The 24,150-nt window shown below is 36.6% G+C and overlaps 1 protein-coding gene across 2 annotated transcripts in view; it reads right to left on the bottom strand.

Annotated features, from left to right (window-relative positions):
* Positions 1-423: 423 nt before the first annotated feature.
* cerk (ceramide kinase) overlaps positions 424-24,150 on the bottom strand; it is a 44,498-nt gene continuing 20,771 nt past the window's right edge. Inside the window, exons 2-13 of one of the 2 annotated variants that reach the window (XM_034024443.3) lie at positions 22,520-22,651; positions 21,157-21,279; positions 20,416-20,541; positions 18,149-18,215; positions 15,357-15,502; positions 12,672-12,746; positions 12,079-12,231; positions 10,349-10,454; positions 9,888-9,964; positions 8,314-8,519; positions 6,373-6,581; positions 424-3,713 (exon numbers count right to left, since the gene is read on the bottom strand). In XM_034024443.3, the coding sequence (XP_033880334.3) occupies positions 3,626-3,713; positions 6,373-6,581; positions 8,314-8,519; positions 9,888-9,964; positions 10,349-10,454; positions 12,079-12,231; positions 12,672-12,746; positions 15,357-15,502; positions 18,149-18,215; positions 20,416-20,541; positions 21,157-21,279; positions 22,520-22,651 (1,508 nt within the window). In that variant the 3' untranslated portion in view covers positions 424-3,625. The remainder of the gene's footprint in view (positions 3,714-6,372; positions 6,582-8,313; positions 8,520-9,887; positions 9,965-10,348; positions 10,455-12,078; positions 12,232-12,671; positions 12,747-15,356; positions 15,503-18,148; positions 18,216-20,415; positions 20,542-21,156; positions 21,280-22,519; positions 22,652-24,150) is intronic. The other variant, XM_034024444.3, reaches the window with a different exon arrangement.

Below are 24,150 nucleotides of genomic sequence, written 5' to 3'. Positions count from 1 at the left end.
TGAAGTGTCTACAAGGGAGCAGGAGGAAATGGGATTTACTTCACAGACTGGGTATAATAAAATGGTGTGTCTTCATTGCCATGCAGGTCTGGAGTCTGGAATGATTATATACAGGATCTATAAAAATGAGGCACTGTTTTTCCAAGGATGTATGTGGTAGTCAAACACATACATGCACAGTGACATGACTCAAATACTTGGTTTTACTCTGCCCTTGACATTATTTTATTGATATTAAAATAACAGTGGCAAGTGCAGAGAAGCAATACAATATAATGCACCACATTTAATAACATATTGTACATTTCATGTCAAGCATTTAGTCATGTGGCTGGGTGTAATTTTCAAAATGTTATATTATAGTTATGCAAGTGGGGACGCTCTAGAACTTTGCTTTACAGTATACACAATTACACAATTACACACAAAATGTTTGACATCTAACATGCAGTATATGATTCATAAGCCACACATATTGTCCATTGTTTTTTCACAATTTTATACTTGTGCAAACTGATGACCAGAACCACTCAAACTTAACTGATCTGGAGTTCTGCAATATTCTATCAATTTCATTTCAAAGAACTGTCTATGCTTCCATCCATCAAGTGTATAAAAAGCAGGTAATTTAACTATAAAAACCTTAAAAAGTGAAACTTGACAGCACGAAAGCATAGCATTGCAGAAGAACACAGCCTTGCTTGCTACCACTTTATTAGTACTTGGCAAATATCTATTTGCATTATAACTCCATACACACAGCTCTGGTCACTAGTTTGCACACTACCTGCAGTCTGCCCGTATGAGTCATTGTGCGTATTGATTAACCGGTCAGAAGCAGCGATGCTGCCATTTTGTTCCTCTATCTCAGCCACCAGTCAATTCTGATCACACATAGACCAATCAGTAGTTGCCATTCAGGATGTTAAAGATCTATGACAGAGTGGTCCTTTTCAAACGTGTCGTTTCTATCCAACTAACATGTAGATCTTATGAAGTACAGTTAAATGTTGTTCAGCTCTTTGCATAACACAATTGCCCACTCTATTTCAAGATGCACTAAATAAAGTGGCCACACCCAATATTTTACAGTAGTTGTCATTGTGGAGAATAAAGGGCATCCCAGAAAAACCAGCCAAACAACAACGGACTGGTAAACTAGGGAACGATGAACATATACTTATTTAACAACATGGTTTGGGAGAAATCCTCCACAAGACTAAACGTCTAATCCTTTTACTAGCTATTACATTAATCCAAAAGAAACAGGACAGTACATCTTTATAGGAGGAAACTTGTACAAACAGATGGGGCACCTTATATGTTCCTCGGAAAGATGGGATATGACAAGACGGTTATTCTGTCTTCTAATGTAATTATTATCTTTTGAAAATCACACGTCTTGCCATGTTGCTCCGAATGTATTTCTTGATAACATCAGACAACACAATTGAAGCATTCGTGTTAGCTTTTACACATCATGTGGCTTTTCACAGTCCCTTTTACCTCTGTAGTAAGTCCAACAAGCAGTAGAGCTGATTTCCTTTGGGAACAAGATAGAGACCAAGAGTCTGACTTGAGATTGACTTTAGTGCTATTGTGACACATACTGTAATACTATTAGTTCTGCATTAAACCGAGGCTTTATGCTTTATAAACTGCATCAACCAAATTAACATTATCAGCAGAGCAGAAACTATAAATATGAATTACTGACTAGATTTTAATGCAGGGGCGAATACAAATTTGATGTACTGCTGAAAATGCACTGCTTGAGACTTATTAAATGAGGAACAAATACGGAAGTTACAGTGATTAGACATGTTACTACTTAAAGGCATTATTTGAGTCGCATTTACATTTTAAACATTTAAAACACATCATTAAAACAAGATACATTTTCTGTGTTCTACTCATTTTATTATCATTATATTATTCAATGTCACAATATTCAAACACAATAGTCAAATGGATATAATTCAATTGTCATCTTGAAGCCTGCAAGATCACAAAGGAATCAAGTCAAGTTGCTCACATACTGTTACATGGGCAGATTTTAGGGATCATCAGTTTTACGTTGCAGTGTCACCTTTGGCCTGATAGGCACTACTTAGCGCATCACAGTGCTAGCTCTTCAATAAAACACAACCCAGCATTTGAAGAATGACTTTGACAAGCAGCAGAGACAATTGATAGGTAAAGGTACAGATTATGTACTGGTTGCTGAACCTACGACATACTACTGGGGGGGGGGGTGGGGGGTCAGACTTTTCTCAAATGACTCTAGCACATGCAGAATAATCAGGCTCAATACACAACATAAATACACCGGGGTTTTTCAATGGCAGTCAGCAGCTTTTCTGTCTGTGTTGCTAAGCATAAATCAGTGTTAACAGCTACATCAAGAATATGGAAATGGATTGCTATGTCATAGTGCTCAAGCATGGGACAGGTTTGAAATGATATTGGTCAGAAAACATGTAAGCTATGGAGAATTGAATACATGTGGACTTGTCTTCTCAAATGCATACTGCGTTTGAATGAGGCTGTAGTAAAAAATACAATGTATATTCATTTTACTTTCCAATTCTGAAGCAGTTCACCTGATCAGTCATCTCTGAATATAAATGCTGGTCATATTCAGAACTAAACTCTGCAATGCATTTGAAGAAATGTGTGTATGTGTTTCTGGGACGTGTAGTTTATATATATATATATATATATATATATATATATATATATATATATATATATATATATATATATATATAGCCTGCTTCCTTACATATCCCCAGGCTCCGCCCCTTCCTGACTGACACTGAGCTTTCTGGGACGTGTAGTTTTTTTTCTGTCTGGAGCTGTTTTCTTAAAGGGCCATCGCCCTTTTCCTTCACAATACAAACACACACACACACAGAATGCTTAAGTATACATAACTTGTTTCTTTAAACTTATCTACTAAAATACTGTTTTTTAAAACTATTATTACTCCAAATAAAAAATATTACCATTTATTATAGAAATGCCAAAATCCAAAAATGTTCATATATATTTATATATTTTTTAGTTACACGTGCTATAGGATTATTGGCAGTTCTGTTTTTATTTTTGCTATGGTATGATAATGAAATTGACTATTTTTCCACACTTGGAATGTTGTCATTGAATTTGCATTGGTATGTTGCAAAATGTAATGCTAAACTACAGAATAATTACATTTTGTGCCAGAAGTTAAGACCATGGTGAAGCAAGTGGTTCATTTTCTTAAATGCAAGAAAAAGTTCCACAATTGCAGTCGCTGTTCAAGATGCTAGAAACTGAAACTGAAAAAGTCATTGAAAAACTGAATACTGATCCATTTCTTATAGTTATTTCATTATAAAAGCGACAACAGTTACACCATTTGGCATAATACACTCAAAATAATGTCTTAACTAATATTTTAATAGTGCTCTCTGGTTTATATACATTCAGGAGATGTATATAAACCTGGAACATTTGCCTTTTGATACATATAATATAGTATTTTATTTTAACAACAATAATTATAGATATACTTTTCTATAGCAACATAAAAATAAATAAGGAGACTTCTTCAGCCAATTGTTGGGTCCTTGATAACAGTCTAAACAGCAGAGGGACTAACATCTTCTTCAAATGGTGGATTTTCTTCTATTCCTCTTGCAAAAAGCTTTATCAACTGGCAGTGAACCCTGAAGAAACAAAATTATTATTATTATTATTTACTCATTTGGCAGACGCCTTCATCCAAGGTGGTTTACAGGTGTTACAATGTAAAATGAATATTGAAATACAGTATCGTTTACAGTGCAAATAATACTACTAAAATACAATAAGAAACAGGATGCAACTAAATGAATATCAAGTTCACAATGAATAACATTTTGGCTTAAATTAAATGGGTATAAAAATATATAGCAAAATTATTTAAAATTTGCTATGTACTTTAAATTATTTAAAAGGGTAAAGACAATTGCCTTCATCAATATTACTTTATTTGGCAATTAATAACTCCTGATTCAGTTGATGGAATGGAATGTGGACATGCATTCAGGTGGAGGACTTGGCACACAAGATACCTGTAGGATTTTGAGGGTGATAGCCCAAGCGGAAGTTTTAGGATAGGGTTGTAAAATTGTTACTAAGGTACAGAACGTGATGCTGCTATACGACACCAAGAAGTGACGCCGCTCTCTCACTGCTCAAGCTGTCCGAGGACGGAGACAACATTTCTACTTTCTAATTTGTATTTATTGTATGTAAATTTGTTAGGAATTGGTAGTTTTAGGGTTTTAAAATGACAGTTTAATATAATAATTACAGCATTCTGGTTGTTCCATATTTTTTTTGTCAATAATATACCTATTGCATTAGTCCCTTGGCAGGTTTTATTGCTTAGATTTCTACCTGAAACTCCCAATGAATGTCTTAACAATTTAAATATTGACTAAGTTTTTTTTGTGCCCCACAATCTCCCACACCATCACTGAGTTAATTTGCTGACTTATTACAAGATCAATTACTGAAATGCAGAATACAAAAAATAAATGGTTTTACACTTAATTAAAATGCAGTAAACTTTTAAAAGTGGAATAGCTGCAGTGTAAAATGAAGTACATTACACAGCTATGTATCATTGATTAGATACAATAATTAAATTAATAATACATTTTAGATTGATTGCTTTGTAAGAAAAACCTTTTCACCTATAAATACTAAACGTTAGGTTATTATCATAAACCTGGCTCCCTGAAATAGAAATGTATCCATTACATAAATCGGTTAATTTTGTTTATCTGAAAATTCTGAGACTTCCCAAAGCTGTCACGCAGTGACTGGCAACGTCATCACTCCAGTCTGACAGAGACTAAGCTCTGTGATGACAGTTGAACATCGGCAGTTAATTTTTTTCTTACTCAGTCTGCTGTGTGTAACGTATGCAACGTCAGAAGATTGTAATGGATACATTTCTATTTCAGGGAACCAGGGTTATGATAATAACCTAACATTCCCTTTCAAGTACAGAATGTATGCATTACATAATGGGTAATTATACCCAAGCCATTGCAAAGTGCATTACCTGCAGAATAAATTAAATCTGAGAGGGTCAGATGGTAAGGCACCACAATATAGATTATTTATTTATTTATTATTTTAGTACATAGCACAAATGCAGGTGCTTCTGGTCTTGACATAGAAGCCGCCGTTATTACTCTGGTCCCAAAGCCAGGGTTTTGAGGATCCAGCACATTTAGTCTGTAAATTCTTATGAAAGTATGGGGCTTGGCCCATACTGCAGCATTGCAAATGTCAGTGACAGATGCACCCTGGAACAACACCAAAGAGGTAGACATACTTCTTGTGGAGTGACCAGTGACCTTCAGTTGGCTTGTTTATAAGCAATCTTGACTCTGTCTGCTATCCAACCAGACAGCATCTGCTTTCGACAGGGCTTTATCATGGGCCTTAGCTCTGTGTGTTATCAAAACTACTGAACTTTAGCAGGATTGAAAGAGAACAAGGAAGCTCCAGTGATTCTGGGTTTGTGAGCTTTGTCCAAAGATTTAAAAAAATCATGCTGTCACTTTGCTGCAATACCACTGACAGTGGCCAGATGGCACTGTTGTACAAGAAACACTCATCACCAATATTCTAGTTTGTATGACAATCATGTGCACACAGATGTGCAGTTCTTTAATATGCAATTTACTGGTTAAACAAATGTTGATTATTGCATATATGATTTAAAGAATAATAATAATTATCAAAGAAACAAATACTTACTACAGTCCACAAAAGATTAGCAGGCAAGAATAATAATACTTGTAAGTTATAAAGCCTATGATTACAGTATGTTAGAAGTGCATGTTTTTATTTTGGTTTATTAAATCCCCGGTTTTTAATTTTTATTACTTCCTCATTTTACCCAAACACTACGAAGTGATGCTTCATTACATTCTTTAACAAAGTAGATAGATATTAGAAACACTAGTGCATTGCCTGACACGACTCCCAAACATGTTCATGTTTTACAGCACAGAGTATTAATATTGCAGAAGCTGTTTTTCATTAGCATTTTAATACAATAGTCGCAGACACTATGCACAGAAATATGACTGAGAAAACGAGATGGAGACTGCAGTAAAATAAAGAACAGTAGTGTTGTTCTTTTTCTAAAAGGTACTTCCCCCATTATCTTTAATCTCATTTATTCTTTATTCTAAATTGAACCCCACCCCCTTATCTGACAACCTTGTGACGTATGAAAGCCTACAGAAAGGACTTTCAGATATATCTTACAAAACAAAGAATTCTTATTAAATTTACTTCACAAAAAAATAAATACCATACCCGACTTCAATTGCAGCATGTTCCAAAATTTCTCCATCACAGTTCCAGTTGCTATTGATAGGAGTACAGTCACATGATGGGTGATCCCTGCAGATTTGACCAAAGGCGTTTTCCCTGACATCTCTGATGTCAGATAACTCACTGTCACAGTGCTTTGGTGTAAACTTGAACTTTTTTACGCGATAGACCTCAACAAAAGTAAGGTCAAACTGCAAAGAAGATGAAAGAATGTGAAGAGAGTTTAGGATCTTCTTTTTTTGTTTAAATTCTTTCTTCAGATGAAGACCCTTAAGGTATGGTCTTGATAACAGACAGCTAAAACACAATTTCAATAAATCATTGGAGATTAGAGCATGAAGAGCTGGTAAAAGCCAAAAGGGCATAATGTAGCAATTTCTTTCTTTTATAGAAATTCAAAATTCCTCTCTCCATTGTTATGAGAATGTGACGCAGCACGCACACGCCACACACTATACGAAGTGCGCAGCAAAACCATGGAAAGGCTTAAAAGGGTGAGCAAATCGCTTTCTCACACTAAAAAGCTGTGCAAATCGAAAAAAAAAATGCATGGAAACATGTCTGAAAGCTATACCTTACGTTAACTCGACTTCAGCAGTGAATATCCCCTTTGTGACGTAACCTCACGCAACTTTCTACTATAACTAAAGGTCACACCAAGCAATCCTTTATTATCTGAGATTTGCTGGAAGTAGTAGCCATGGCAAGCACCTTTGTGTTTGGTCAGTGGATAGCTGATTGCTTTTAGACTTTTCTGTCCCTTAGCATTAAGATGCAATTCATTGTACACTAGTCTTAAGTAGCATCTATCACGCATACCTACCAAGGACAAAAAAAAGGTTTGTTCCACAAGATGTATTAAATTACCACAGCATTTTTTTATATACTGATGCACAATGAAAACGCAACAGTCTAGGTTTTACATCCATAATGCACATACATAATGTTATTTACATTTTAAATAGTGAACAGATAGGTTTGTTGATTGTTTGAGTAGTATTGTTCCTTGGGATAACAAAACACTGAGCTCAAGTCATGTGATTGCATAAAATTGCCAGGTGCTCAGTGTTTGGTATTTGAGTTGAGTTAAAATTGCCAAAATGAGTTAATTAAGAATCTGTATACATAGCCAATCGAAAATACATGATTTTAATTCAATTCAATTCAAATTCAATTCAAACATATATTTAAACAGGTAAAGACATTGAGAACAAGTTCTCATTCAAAATAACGACCTGGCCAAGAGGCAACATAAATACAACAAACAACAATACACAGACAGTTAGAGACATGACAGCAATACGAAATAAAAAATAAAAAAATAAAAAAATAATAAAATGAACGCAAGAACAGCGAAAGATACGACCATGACCCGTTTGCGTAATAAAGATCGCCTGGTTGCTATATTTTTGTTCACATTTTCTGTGATTTTGTTTGATATCTATGTTTAACATATTTGATTAAATCCATTAGACCAGAGTGTTGCGTTTCTTTTGTGCATCAGTATATATATATATATATATTTTTTTTTTTTCATGTCCTTGGTCCAGTTTCGTTTCACATCAGGGTCTTGCCATGAAAAAGTCTTGTGAGTGACCTGGCACAAGTTTGTATGGATCCTAGTAAAGATGGCAGACAGGTGATCCAATCAATCTGTTAGAGGAGTCAGGAGCCAATGGCATGTTTCTGACAACAGCAAATGCTGTGTCGCATCAAGACATTTTCATGTCAACACCCTGATGTGTAACAAAATAAAGGGTTCAGAGTGATTTATGACCAAGGACATAATAAAAATGCATGTTGAAAAAAGATATTGCAGGAACACTTACAACACAGCAGACATCAGTGGTAAGTACTGTGTTAACTGTGTTAATTGTTCGCAGCATTTGATTTTGAATTGTTACTTTAGTAATATGGCTCTACCTGATCGTCTTTGCTGGTGTGACGAAGGAGATGTCTAAGGAAGTTCAGCCTTGAACATTTGCGGACAAGAATGATATCTGTTGTTCCATCTGCCAGGTGTGCTGCTGGGGACAAGCCTTTGGGGCTGCGTGGACAGGCACAGCTCATACTGGCAGCATTGATGGCCAGAAACTTCCCTTTGATAACTTTCCACTCGCCTTCAAACTCTGCAATACACCATTACAATTGAATGAATTCTTACCTTATTCCACACTGCTTTATTGCTGTAGTGGATTAATAGTTAACAAGACTTGATAGAGGATAAAGCACACAAACAGAACAGACATGGTCGAATGGGGAAGTGACTTAGCATAGGAATTTGTGCTTCCTTGATACAGGTGCATTTACCGTAATGCTTTTGACAAAAAAGATTGTGATACTGGGTTATGAACATATTCCTTATTTTTAATGGCTACAGGAAAATTCCATCACGTTAATACAATAGCATGTTTGGCTGCAAGTGTATGTGATTTATTTAAAATCCCAATAAATTAATTGCTTGAAGGACCAATTAAGCTCCTAAAATTAGAACACCTGACAACCAATCAGGAAATGATAATAAACTTCTGTGGTTTTACTTCACCTCAACACGAACCCTGAGCCCAATCACAGACTTTGTGTTTTTTTTATTTTTATTGTCACCAACAAACAGGGTCCCTCTGTGAATGACATATGTTGTTTGTCCTCTACATAACAAACAAACAGATCTGTTTTCCCCATTGGACTACATTTGCATAAACAGCAAGCTATTTATATACCAGTACTGTGAGCATTCTGCTCTGCAGCTTGTCATGTTATGTATTATTTCCACTATACAGATGCACCACTGATGGAAATACAGAGTCTGAATACCAAGGAAGGGTTAAAACTGCAACCATTTTAGCAATGATTAAATCTGTGTTCAGTTAGGCACTCTGCATGGAACATCCCCCCATTGGTTAAGAAAAATGACACCATAAAATGGATTCTCCCTTTAATAAAAGTATGAGAACAATCTGTAGTTCACACAAAAAAGTACTGATCTGGTTAATATTAGTTGTTGTGGTTACACAGCGATCCTGGGAACCCAGCAGTATTGACTGTCATTGCACTAATCTGTAGCAAGCAGCTACAGGCTGAAACATCCCCTCAGGGTTTTCACTCTCTTTTCAAATCCACACTCTTTGGCTGCAGCTTTTTCCATTTTTTTGCACTTAATAAAGTTTGTTAAGATTTTAAGATCAAACATAGATGTCAGAGAGATGCATTGTACTTGAATCTTCTTAAGCATATTCTTAATACTGCTAGGGAAATTCTGATGAAGCTCTGTAACTCTCTGACCTCCCCCAGATTTGAATATAACTATTTGCCTCTGTGACCTCTCTGTTAGTTACAAGCTTTTAATGTAACTAAACCTCTGTATTAAGCATGTTAAAAAAGAAATAAAATTAAGAAAATATAACTTGAAAGTGACAGTAAAGTAGAATTTATAGTGTGGATGATGTACCACAAACAATCAATGTTTACACATACTGTGAAGAAAATTAATTTCTTACCGTTCTCACTTACATCACCACCTTCTCCCCATTTTATTGGGGATATGTCCTTTACACGATGCTGGCAGACATAGCACCTAACAGGAAAAATCATACACCATTTGAGTGCATTAAACACACTGCTGGCAGATAATTATTCTGTTAATTAAACTGCTGAAAGGATTCTTCACTGTTGGTCTTTTGTAAAGATCAAAGTATTTGCGGCTTTTTCTTATTGCTGGACTTTAATTTGTTATACCGTATGAAGAAATATTGAAAGATGTGATTTTACAACCAGTAATATAAGGCTATTCAAAACTGTTAATATAACCCCCTGTTAAATATGTTATTGTCTTGAGAATAACCATTCCCACTTCCTAGGGTATATACACTTCTCGAATCATCAGAATAACAATGGTAGTAGATCAACACTTTTATTGTGTAGTAGCAGCTCCTAAATAACATAACAAAAGAACACTCACCCTGATCTACATCTGCTGCTATCTCTTGGACTCCCCAAGGTGTTAGTTGCTGGTAAAAAGGATATTGTTCCCTCGTAGTAGTGATGTGATAGAAATGTTTTGAAACCTACATGACAAAGCAATTATTATACAAAGGGGGCAAACCAGACAAACACACAAGGGTATAGAATATAGAAGCTGATTAAGGTCTTTGCACAGCATTACATAATTTCCATTACATGACAGTAGGTGTTAAAACTTCATGCTGATATTGGACTCGGCTCTCGCCAAGATAAGCACCAACTAAGACATAGCTTCTTTTACTGTAAACTAATGTGATCCATCTGCATTTCCTTCCATCTGATGTTGTAGATATCCTTCTGCCTGGTGTTGATGGCTGAAGTGTAATGCTGGCTCAGGGATCAGCCTATTTTATTGCCACAAATGCCACAATTCTATACAGTGAAATATATCAACAACAGGGTTTTTGTTAGAATAATATATATATATATATATATAGCAACTTCTCTTTTGAATTTAAGACACAGCCCAAATTCCCCACCCTCAATTTGAGGAAAAAATACAAAAGAAAATCTATTCTCAGTTCTTGTGCATTATATTTTGCTATTAAACTCTTTAATGTATTGATATTCTGTGAAAAGTTTATACATTTACTAAAATAAAAATAAAAATGCTTTTACATAGACCAAATTCCCATTGGGCTTTTTTTTTTTTTTAATTCTATTGATTTACTATTACTATGCAAGACAGCCGCTATAAGACCATTACCTTTATCAAAAATGTGCACGGATTAATCTACCGGTTAATCAACTAATGCCCATAAATGATCCAATCCAATTTTTTTAATCGAGTGACAGCCCTAATTATTTATATATATATATATATATATATATATATATATATATATATATATATATATATATATATATTGTGAGATAGCGGTTTGTGAGAGACAGCAGGGAGGGGGTTAAAACCTCCCTGCGAGAGAATGCACCTTTTGGTTAATTGTTTGGATTGGTTGCGTTATTGTTTCATTTAATTTGCTAATTGTTTTGTTAATTGTTTTATTGTTTAGTTTAATTGTTTTATTATTAATTATCATCCGCACCTGGGCGTTATTGGAAAATTAGATCCAGGTGCGGGGTTTAAAAGGAGAGCAGTCAGTCTGCTTGAGGCTGTTGAGTAGAAGGAGGCAGAAGGAAGGTGCTCTGCTTCCGAGCAGTCCTGAGAGTAAGTGCTTTGCTAAGCGTGTTAGTGTTTGTTCTGTGGTGACAGATAAACGGCATAGCCGTCCTGCAAGTTAGTCAGGGAAATTACCTAAAATTAGTAAGTGCTCCAAAACGGAGTTAGGTTTTGTTTTGTATTTTGTTTATTTTTGTGTTTATTAAAAGTAGCGCGTCAGCGTGGAAAAACTCAATTTCATTGTTCTGGGTCGAAATTTTAAAGGGGCACGAACCCGAGTGAGTGCAGCTGGTTCACAATATATATATATATATATATATATATGATAGGTGGACATGTTAGATATATTATACATACATACATCTATATATATATATATATATATATACATACACACATACACACACATAACAAAACATGAATCAAAACATACTGTTTACGTTATTTTAAATAACACAATTTTTTCAACTAAATCATTACCATAAGATACTCTCAAGTAACAATAATGAATATTGTTTTGGCTAAAATGCAAATTACCTAATATATACCTGAAAAGTCATATCTGGCTGGGCCCATCCATCGATTCTTTTCACTGTCCGTCAACACATCTCCATAGAAACCGTATCCGAGCAGGGACACAGAGTACTTCAGAAATGTATTATGATGATGAACTGAGCATACATCCATGGGCTGTGAGTCACCTAACGGGACATTTTTGGAAACAGATTTTCAAAACTACTAAACAGAATGGTAACCAGCTTGTAAACATATTTGCATAAGATGATCTTATCCATGTTTTCTATTACTATGCAAGACAGTAATTATATATATATATATATATATATATATATATATATATATATAATATATATATATGGCATGACAATGTTAGCAACTTTTGTCCAAAAAGCACATCATATACATATTTTGTTATGCTTCACTGGAATCATTGACATTTTAAAAAAAATGTATAGCCAACAAAGGTACACAGTGCTTCACAGTTTATGTTTGTCTCGTGTTTCTCATTTTATTTTTAATGCAATACAAACAAGCCTAAAGGAAGACTAATTTTTTTTCATGCTATGTTTATACAATAGAGCAGAAACATATTCAACTACTGTACTGTGTTATACTTACTTACCCACAATGATATGTAAGGCTGATGTCACAGGGTCATTGACCCCAACCGTTGCATAGCAAATGCAGTCTGTTGAACCTAAAAGAAAAAAAAAGTTTCCTGATTATTATATGAAAGCATACACGACACTGGGACATAGTTTATACAGTACCAGACAACATTTGGACAAGACTAAATTGCAGTCACATGCCGTCCTATATATTTTTCTCTCTAGTAAAGTCTAGATGATAAAAATATTTCAACATAAACATTGAAATACATGTTATGTTATACAATTTGACAACTTTCATACTGTTCATATCGGTGGCCCACAACATTTCCTCAGCTTAGCACTTGCCACTCACATTTGATAAAAAAAAAAGTTTTAAAAAGCCTATGTGGTAATATATATATTTTATCTTCCAAGAAAAATAAGTTTAACATTGTAGAAAATATTTGAAATTACTGAATATACATTTTAATATGTTATGTACTCGTGAACACAAGAATAAGACTTTGCTTGCAAGAGTGAATGTACAGGGGTTGAAACAATGTAGCGGTGGAACAGTTCATTTTTACTGGACAATACCGGTGACTGAACTGTCTGAAAGAATCATAGAAAGAAGCTGTGTACTGTATGAAATGTAAAGACTGTATTTGAATGCGGCCTGTATCACTGATGTGGACAGCGATTTAAAACAAAAGACACCACCAGTAATGGAACTATGAGAAAAAAACAAACAAACATAGAACTCAACTGTGTACCAAATATTAAGACAACAATTTTAAAGTGTTCTGTCTCTATACCTCCAATCTTACCTCTTTTTTGCATCCATATTTAATTAGATAGTCAAGGTCAGCTTCACATTTTGTATGAAGTGTTTATATAACTGTAACAGGGGACTCTTTACATTCGTTCAAGGGTGACAGATTAGATGACGTGGATGTGTGTTCGCTGCTTGAGTGACAGGAGGTCGAGATTGGAAGTTTGGGATTGACACGCCCTGCTGGCACGCAGGTTTATTTACATAAGGACATACAGGAATCATACGCGATGCTACCAGCAATGGTAGCTCATGTGGGACATATGGCAGCAGTGTGGAGTAGTGGTTAGGGCTCTGGACTCTTGACCTGAGGGTCGTGGGTTCAATCAGGAGGCTGGGTGGTCCAGTGGTTAAAGAAAAGGGCGTGTAACCAGGAGGTCCCCGGTTCAAATCCCACCTCAGCCACTGACTCAGTGTGACCCTGAGCAAGTCACTTAACCTCCTTGTGCTCCGTCTTTCGGGTGAGACGTAGTTGTAAGTGACTCTGCAGCTGATGTATAGTTGTGTAAGTTGCCTTGGATAAAGGCGTCTGCTAAATAAACAAATAATAATAATAATAATAATAATAATAATACCAGGTGGGGGACATTGCTGCTGTACCCTTGAGCAAGGTACTTTACCTAGATTGCTCCAGCAACTGTATAAATGGGTAATTGTATGTAAAAATAATGTGTAAAAAATAATGTGACATCTTGTAACAATTATAAGTCACCTAAGAAATAAATAATAATAATAATAATAATAATAATAATAATAATAATAATAATAATAATAATAATAAGGCCCAGCATACAAAAGGCAAAATAAACACTGTACAAAAACTACAAACAGAAGGTGCTGTGAAGACGGCTCACACTCCTCCACTAACAAATGGAGGTCCTGCTTCCACACCTGTCTGCTACACTGGGTGGGATCTACTATCCAAAACAAACTCCGTCTCACAGGCACCCAACTCCAACCTCAGATATGCACACGATCGGTGGTGCATTGCAGCTTCGTTCTCCTAAATAAAAACCCCAACCCCCTCCCGACCAGGGAATATACACATGATCGCCGTTAGCGGTGGTCACTTAGTTTCCTGAACCCAGTTGTTCAGCAGCACAGACCCCCATGGCTTTACAGCAGCAGTGATCTGTGCAATCTAGACCCTTTTATTCCTGGCACTCTGCTGCACCACACCTACCTGCTGATTAGGAGCTCGCGGCTGGTAAACACACACATGCTGATCGTTCCTGCAACTAAACACATCAGGCAGGCTGCTACACACAGGGCATCAGGTTCCCCTTTAAACTAACCCTGTTCTTATTTATACAACCACTGCACTCCAGCCTTGCTACAATAACCCTGAAAAAGTCACCTCAATGGCCTGTGAGTTATGGCTTTCACACTTGATTTCTGCATTACTGACAGGGTTACAATACCCATGGTAGAAACTGACCTAGAGAATCATAGAATACAGTTGTGTACCAAGAAGCCAGTACCTTGAAGCATTAAATCTTTATCATCCAGAACTCCAAAACTCACATAACTACCATATGTAACAGGTCAAATTGAAGGGTAGTGTAGATTATGCGCAAGGAGTTTCCAAAACACTGAAAATATGAAGTCAGCATCTCAAATGGTGTGTGAGATATTAGCAGTTTAAACAGCGGTGGCGATGGACTGACAGATACCCTCCTCGCGGGGGTGTTTAAATAAATAAGGTTACAAAATATTTTAAAAAGTGAAAAAGAAAACGTAATTAAAATATTAGTATAGAATAGAAAATGGTTAAGCAGATGCCAAAATTACAGCAAAGGGATTTGGACAGACAGATTTATGCCAGCTCACAATCCCTAATGATGCTAACAAAGTCCCAATTCAAATCATAAAGCCAGAATCTTACCTGCTGGAATAATACCAATCCTGAGATTGCACTGAGCCAGTTTTGCCTGGGAATCGTTCAGGTCTACTCCAGAATCGCTCTGTGTCCGTGCAATTAGACCATGAACGACCTCACTAAACATCCCGTCTCCACCAACACAAACAATACTATCAATTTAAAAAAAAAAAAAGAGAGAAGTCAGCTGTTTACCATATCAAGGTAAAGTATCTTAAAAACAGAATTTAATTACATTTATGGCATGGTTTTATATCTTTGAGGTTTATGATTAACTCAAATTGCATACACAGTGCAATGGCTTCTGCCCTGCATTACACTATGTAACACAATTTTTGTTCCTTTTTTATTTCCTAATTGCTTATGCCTCAAAAGTATAGAAAATGGCTATTATTCCCCACAAACTTTGCTTTTGTGACCAGGACAGTGATATTTTGAAATTTACCTATTTCCAATAAAGTCAGAAAAAAACAACATATGAATCCAAATTAACATGTATTTATACTAAAGTAATACAAAAATGACTACAAAAGATTTAGAAGTGAGTAGTTTTTCGGGATTTACGATTATACTGTAAATCACTTTTACGAATCAGCCCCCAAATGTAGTCTCCCATCATGTTCTCGTTATACTGTCCTTGGTAACGGCGTTCAAAGTCCAGTATATCCTGGTGGAAGCGCTCGCCTTGCTCCTCCGAGTATGCTCCCATGTTCTCCTTGAATTTATCAAGATGAGCATCAAGGATATGGACTTTGAGGGACATCCTACAGTCCATTGTGCCGTAGTTCTTCACCAGAGTCTCAACCAGCTCCACATGGTTTTCGGCCTTGTGATTGCCCAGGAAGCCCCGAACCACTGCGACAAAGCTGTTCCAAGCCGCTTTCTCCTTACTAGTGAGCTTCTTGGGGAATTCATTGCACTCCAGGATCTTCTTTATCTGTGGTCCGACGAAGACACCGGCTTTGACCTTTGCCTCAGACAGCTTCGGGAAGAAGTCTTGAAGGTACTTGAAGGCTGCCGACTCCTTATCTAGAGCTCTGACAAATTGTTTCATAAGGCCCAATTTGATGTGCAGTGGTGGCATCAGCACCTTCCGGGGGTCCACCAGTGGCTCCCACTTGACGTTGTTCCTCCCCACAGAGAACTCGGTCCGCTGTGGCCAGTCCCACCTGTGGTAGTGTGCCTTGGTGTCCCTGCTGTCCCAAAGGCAAAGATAGCAGGGAAACTTGGTAAAACCGCCTTGGATCTCTAATCAAGTCGTTGTGGTCTTTTTGGTTGTGGTAGTATGGGTTTCTCTCCTCAGCTCCACCTCTGAAATTGTCATCTGGATCTAGAACGTCTTCCTCGCTCTCTGACTTGCTGCTCTCTTCTAAAGACGGCTGCTCTCTCTCCGGAGGAGTGGGTATGGGGAGCTCATGGCAGTGTGGCACCGGGGCGATGGATGAAGGAAGGTCCGGATGCGTGATAGCAGGTGCATTCTTGCCAGTCCGATGTTTGGAAGGGTCCACCATGCAGAAGTAGCAGTTGCTTGAGTGGTCAGTGGGTTCCCGCCAAATTCTTGGGATAGCGAACTTCATGGCTCTCTTTTCCCCTCTGTACCATCCTACAAAAATACATTTATTTCACCCATGACTAATGTGTAAGAGATTCTCGCAACATTTTTCATATACAATATATTTTTTCAATAACATTGAAAATTGTAAAACATTTTAAAATTAAAAACTTTTACAATTTTAAAAATTTTAACAAATTTTATAACATAAAATTCCAAGCAACAATTGTCCATCTTACCTTCCAGAGTTTTTTTGCAGTGCTCGCAGGTGAAATGAGGTGCGCAGGGTTTGTCTTGATCCCCGACAGGCATGCCGAAATATGCCTTGTAGGCCTCACACATCTTAGCAGATGCTTCCACTGAGTACTTTTTCGCTCTTGTCTTGATAAATTGGCCGCAGACATAGCAAAATGCGTCTGCCGGATGCTTGCAGCCTCTTGATGCCATCTCAGAAAAATGCAGATATGTATCCACTTAGGCAGCTGGAACTAAACTGAACTGGTGGGCTTAAGGCCCCTGTATTTATACTACTATTTATATTACTGGAAAGTTCTAGAAAGTTCTAGAAGTTACTCCAAGTTTACTCAGCACTGAATCTATCTGGAATGTTCTGGAAAATAGGTAAATTTCAAAATATCACTGTCCTGGTCACAAAAGCAAAGTTTGTGGGGAATAATAGCCATTTTCTATACTTTTGAGGCATAAGCAATTAGGAAATAACACTTACTACCCAGGAACCAAAAAAAAAAAAAAAAAATTGTTACACGGTGTTATTAATATAATTAATATTTAAACATCCACAAAATGTTATGGTAAGAGTCTGTTTAATTTACTAAACATTATTATTCATACAACAATCCTGTTTAAACTTTTATAGTCAGTTTCACAGACCCTGATCTTGGACTACCAAATCTTCGACTACCTAATGTTACATTGGGTAAGGTAGTCCATGATTAATACTAATTAGGGTCCGTGAAACCAGCCTTTAAACTTCAACATATTTAGAATAATAGAAACCAATCAGCACACCACCTACGAATATGTGGAAAAGGATACGTTAAATATAAAATATATTAGCCTTAAACTGTAATTGATGTTCAAAAAGTGCCAGCATATAGCACAAATATTAGCTGCAGGATGCAGGATACCACTTCTGAATTTTTAATTGAGGGAATAATTGCATAAACATTACAATTAATAATTCAGGCCATGAACTTAATTATATCAAACCATTAGAAAGACTCACCCATCATACTTCCTTAGGTCAGCTTGAGTCTTCAAATGGTCCCTGGCGTGATTAGCATGCTCCGTTACTATGGAAACAAAGACATGTTGAAAACAGTGCCTGACTATACTTACGTAAGCTTTCTTAGAATTTAAAACCAAATACAAAAAAACACTAATCCACAATTTTAGTAAAATTTTGCTATAACTAGTAACATTTAATAACAGTAACACTTTAGTTGGTTGGAAACCCTGCTTTTATGTATTTCAGTCCTAGCAGCATGTTCACAGCCACTGTAAGAAAAATTAATTTCAAAAAGGCCATAGGGGCATCAGCTAGCTGAAAGCTCTTGTAATCCTTCTGTCAAGGATCAAGTGCAGGTTGGAGCTGCCACTGTACATTATAAAGTTCACTCTGAAAAAGGCCAAAACCTGCTGAACCTCTTTCACTACTAATGAGTTCAAGAACAAGCCAAATACACAGTTCCATCAGACAATGGAGAGTAAAATAATCTCATCAGCATGAAGATCACAGCAATGGGAAGCTGGATGTTCTATATTAATAATTAAATACAGTAGTGAACGTGAGCCTATAGTTTCATTACCACTATTGGTTTTCATCCTGTACAAATTGCATGTGGAATGAATCAGCCATTCAGCCTGTATCTACAAAATAATTTCAATTCAATGATCCATTTTGACTTTCCTAGGGGTCAACCTGTCAGAAAGATATTGGCAATGTCTATATATATATATATATATATATATATATATATATATATATATATATATATATATATATAGTGAAAAAAGCTTGTCACTTTGCATCAGAAGAAATGGCTGAGAAGGATCCAAACAGATTTCTTACTTGTCTAAAGACAACTGGCAGCTGCCAGAACACTGAGTTGACAAGCAAATGAAGAAAAGAATACATAGAAATGTCAAAGACAATTTACTGCATGAAAAGTGACTGTACAGTTGAGGAGTTCATGTAAAGGACCATGACAGAAGCAGACAGAAATATGGATAGAAAAAAAAGTACGACTGAAATGTGTAATAAATGAAAAAGTCATTTCTTTGAAGCTGTTAATGCAAAATTGGAAATCTGGTACAAGGTCAGTATCCCACATTTGTTGTGGAATTGTAGGCATTCATATATATAGAACTTTGATGTCAGAATTTCTATGAAAAGGTACTAAATGATGTAACTGTGCTAGTGCAGAAGTAACTAATACTGGTACGACATGTAAATTACAGTATGTGAAAGGTTCCCATAATTAGCCATTGTTCCTAATGTTAAAAAATTCATTTTGAACATTCCTGCTTGCAGTCTTTGTTTTCTATCTGAAATTAATCCATTATAAATACTGCAAGTGTGAAACAGTTCACATTCTTTAAAACTACACTGTAAAAATGGTCAGATAACAATTGCATTTATAATGTCTCAACACATTTTCCATAGAAATTGCAACACAGGGATTCAAAAAGAATTTTCTCAAAATTAAACACAGCATGAGACCATTCTCCATGGTAACTGTATAATCTTTCATCTTCTTTTTTGTTAAATGCTACTGTCTCTTTGCATTACTGCCTCTTACTAATACCTCTTTTTATGATTGTGACCTTTAAAGATTTTCAGATTACAAAGAATAGGAGTTGTGCATTGAAGGATATATAAATCTCTATTAAATCAGGCAAAAAGAAAAAAAAAAGTAATTTGCTTATTATACATGTTTCCCATGTGTTATTATAAAGCTACAAAACTATCTTCATCACTTTGGAGTATCTTAGTTGAGCTAGAGCTGCATATCACATTCATTAAGAGGCCCAATTTACTAGAAATGATTGCAAATACATTTCCCATCTGTTAACTGTATATACAATACAGTTCTGTTCACAGATTTGTACAGCGCACATCTGACATGTAAATGTCTTAGATTTCTTTGGTTTGACAGATATTATAAAAGTTAGTATTCCCTGTAGTGCTACTCATGCATACAGACCTTCACCTAAGGACATGCTGCTAATAAACAAGATTATGAGAATCAGTTTGTTCAGCTTTTTACAGTTTGGCACATGCTGCTGTAAATTATTAATGGCATTATATTTTCAAGCTGATTGCCCATCAAAGCTTTCATTATTATTTTTGTTGCTGGATAAGGCAATAAATAAAATCATATTCCCTGGAATGTTTACTTACTGGGATTTTTTGCCCGCGGAGATCAGTTTGCGAGATATAAGCATTACATTTGTTATTTAAAAGCAAATTCAGTGTTGACAGGAACTCACCAATCACATCTTTGGAAATGGAGGCTAAAGTAAAGAGCTGAGCCACTTCATGTTCATAAATCTGCTTGCCTTGTTGTTTGCCTCCATAGGGATTAATATATACAAGCAGGTGCTTTGGTCTACAAGCTGAGGACAGAGTAAAAACATTGGATCATTAAATATACATTTCTTCAACAACATTATAAAGACAAACACTTTTTTGCATACATCTATAAATATACAAAACATTTGTTATTTATGCGCATAAATTAGAAACGTAACTTTGGTGAAAGCTCAAAAATGTTCCTATATTACTTAAATATATATTAAAGAAAATTCACAAAGACACTCCACACCTTTTAACTGATGGTATCCTTCAGATTGGCTGCAGTAAAATGTGATCTACTGACTGTACAATCCCTCAGTATTTAGCCATTTGAATCTGTGATACATCTATCACTTATCTATCACTGAGATCAATGTTAAAAACAACATATGGAGGCAGGAAGCTTGGCTAGAGGAGAATATTCCATAACTGCAAAACATTCCGTCATAATTCTAAGGTCAAAGTTTCTAACAGAGAATCTTCCGAAGAATTTAAAATGACAGATTTCAAAATCTGAAGCCCTTACACTGCAAACAGAGCTTGATATGAATCCCACAACATACATCCTGCGAACAAAAACACATGGGGATGCCTACATATAAAATGTTTCAAACTTTGACAGTAAAGTAATCGGATTGAATTTATGAGCAACTTACTTAGTAACGAAAGCTGTTCCTTAAGTGTCCAGACCCATTGTTGGCAGACAGTCTCATCACTACAGAAGAAGGTCATGTTGCTGCATCGCCAGCGATGCTGCCCTGTTTTTTCTACATAAGAAACTGCAAAAGACAATCATACAGTACTCAGCAACATTAATTACTGGTCTGGTTCTCCAACACATAATTATCTTGCTATAACAAGTAATATTGAGTTATTTGCTTAGAGTAGGGGTTTGCGTTTGTCAGTTCCAGTCACATTGCAGCAAAGCAATAATGTCACACGGTCTTCCCGCAACCGATTCCTTTTTGAATGTCAAGGTGCCATCTGGAGCAGCTCGGCTGGAGAGTTGGCATAATTTTTTTCTCCATTATTATTATTGTATTTCTTAGTAGATGCCCTTATCCAGGGCGACTTATAATTGTTACAAGATATCACGTTATTTTTACATACAATTACCCATTTATACAGTTGGGTTTTTACTGGAGCAATCTAGGTAAAGTGCCTTGCTCAAGGGTACAGCAGCAGTGTCCCCCGCCTGGGATTGAACCCACGACCCTCCGGTCCAGAGTCCAGAGCCCTAACCACTACTCCACACTGTGTATGTTGGAACTTTATGTTATGCCCCCACTCCCCCACGACATAACCATCCATTTGTTTCAGTAAAGTTGGAAATCTCCATTTCTCTTGCCAGGTTCAATGCTTTTCCTGTTGAAATTGCATCAGTGATTGAAGCATTCTGCATTCTTGCCATTTAGAACCATCGTAGCAGAGCCGCATCAACGTCACTGTCCTTCCCTTCTCACTTACGTTTCTGATTTGGATTGGAATTGTGCTCCCATTCAGACAGAATAGCGTCTTTTTTCTTAATCAGTCTAGAGATGACTGGTTGAGACACATCTTATCTTTTTGCCAGCCGTGCCTGAGGGATTTTAGGACCCTGTAGGAGCACCAAAACTTTAACTATTTGCCAGGGTAAGCTCCTTTTGCTTCTTTTTAGCTGCCATTTTGGTGCAGGAATATCCTGAAAGCATACCAGACCAGGCTTGTGCCAGTTTATGTCACATTACATTGCACGTGCTCGGTTAACTGTACACAAGTATCACTGCTATACCGTAAAAAAAATAAAAATAAATAAAAAAATCAATTCAAGATCATTATTTTTTTAAATACATTTTTATTTGCATTTCTGAGTCATCCTGTGTACCCCCTATGACCCTTAGGAGTACCCCCAGGGGTATGCGTACCCCCGCTTAAACTATGGAACTGTCAAACTTTTATTCATTGTGATAAAATTGTATGGTATAAGAGTTAACATTGTTGTGTACCACCAAAAACAGAAGTTAAAAAGGTTATGTTAACCTGTAAAAGCACATAGATGTGTCTCAATTGTGATATGCGTCATCTTCTGCCATTTTCCTTCAGCTTTGGTTCCCTTGTCAACTTCTGTTTCCCGAACAGCAATAATCTCTGACACAGGCACAGAGTTGACACCTTTTTAAAATAGAAGAACAAAGAGCAAAAAGTCAATACATTTTGTACTAAACCAGAAGGATTTGACTTGGTAGTTCGCAAAATTATTCAATATTAACTTAAGAATTATTTTATTGCCGAAGTTGTTCTATTAAAGTCTAACACACCAGCACAAGTGTCAACATGGTTTCTCATAAATAAGGCAAACTTAAATTTAATGACAGCAATATGCTCCATCACATAAGGTTTATTTTCATACTACCTGGCATCATCCAAACATGGTGGTGATGTTACAAATGATCTTGGAAAACTTGTTCTGCAAATCACCTTCACGTTTAAATGTGTTTAAGGCATTTAACTTATTCAACACCGCAGACTTGTATAAAAGTATAGGAAAGACAACTCCTCTAAAAACTGTAATAGTAGACTCCCTGCAAAATTATCGGCAACAGCCAAAAGCCCCACATAAAATCTACCCCAGCTGACCTTTTCCAACAATTGCTGTACAGCCAGAATCAACACACCCTGCTCACAGTGCTGAGTCACACACAGAGGGCCCATTTTTTGTTTTTCTTTGACCTCTTATGAAAATATACTTTCTATGTTACAGTTCTGTTGTCTTTTCTGATACACAATCAAACAATTAATCTCAAATAAGATCAAATCGTTGCTGCAGAGAGGGGCAGGACTTGGGGTTGCAGCACAGACCCTGCTTGTCATTCTTCTGGCTCAACAGCAGAGGCCGGCTTATCTGGTGCTGGATATCTCTAATAAAATGTTGAAACCATGACAATATTCACATCTGAATCAGACAAGGAGCAGCTCAATTCAGGTCACCATCTAAAGACACTCCTTGTGCATTTGCTGAGTGGATAATTGAAACACTGAATTTGTACTTTTTATTATTCCTACTGATAAACATGCAGGAATAAAGGATAAAATAGGAAAGAATGTTTATTTACTGGAGGAGGAATGTATGCATTTTTTAAACATTATGTGAGGGCCACTTTACTATCAAAGAACATTTCCACTGTATCACCCATACCAGACTTGTATACCAAACATTAATTAAAACAAAACATGAGCCAAAAAGAGTATGCCAAGGTACAGTATCTAGGCTTAAAACATTTGCTGACATTAGAGCTTTCAGTAGCAATAAACCAGGGGTTTGGGTTTAAATGGCATACTAATGAACAGCAAATACAGAGCTTAGAAATGGAAACTGTGGGGCTTCCGAGTGGCGCATCCAGTAAAGGCACTCCACGTGGAGTGCAGGATGTGCCCTATAGTCTGGACGTCGCGAGTTCGTCCAGGCTATTCCTTTGCCGACCGAGGACGGGAGCTTCCGCGCACCAGCGAAACGTCTAGTCTGGCCGGGCGCCTGCGGGCTTGCCTGTAAGCTGCCCGAGAGCTGCACTGTCCTGCGACACTGTAGCTCTTGGGTGGCTGCATGGTGAGTCCACAGTGTGAAAAAAAACAGTCGGCTGACAGCACACACTTCGGAGGACAGCGTGTGTTCG

This window comes from Acipenser ruthenus, chromosome 7, assembly GCF_902713425.1.
Source record: "Acipenser ruthenus chromosome 7, fAciRut3.2 maternal haplotype, whole genome shotgun sequence".
Classification (NCBI taxonomy): Eukaryota; Metazoa; Chordata; class Actinopteri; order Acipenseriformes; family Acipenseridae; genus Acipenser; species Acipenser ruthenus.
Note: the sequence above shows the minus strand (reverse complement) of the source record. Positions and strands in the feature narration are given on the sequence as shown.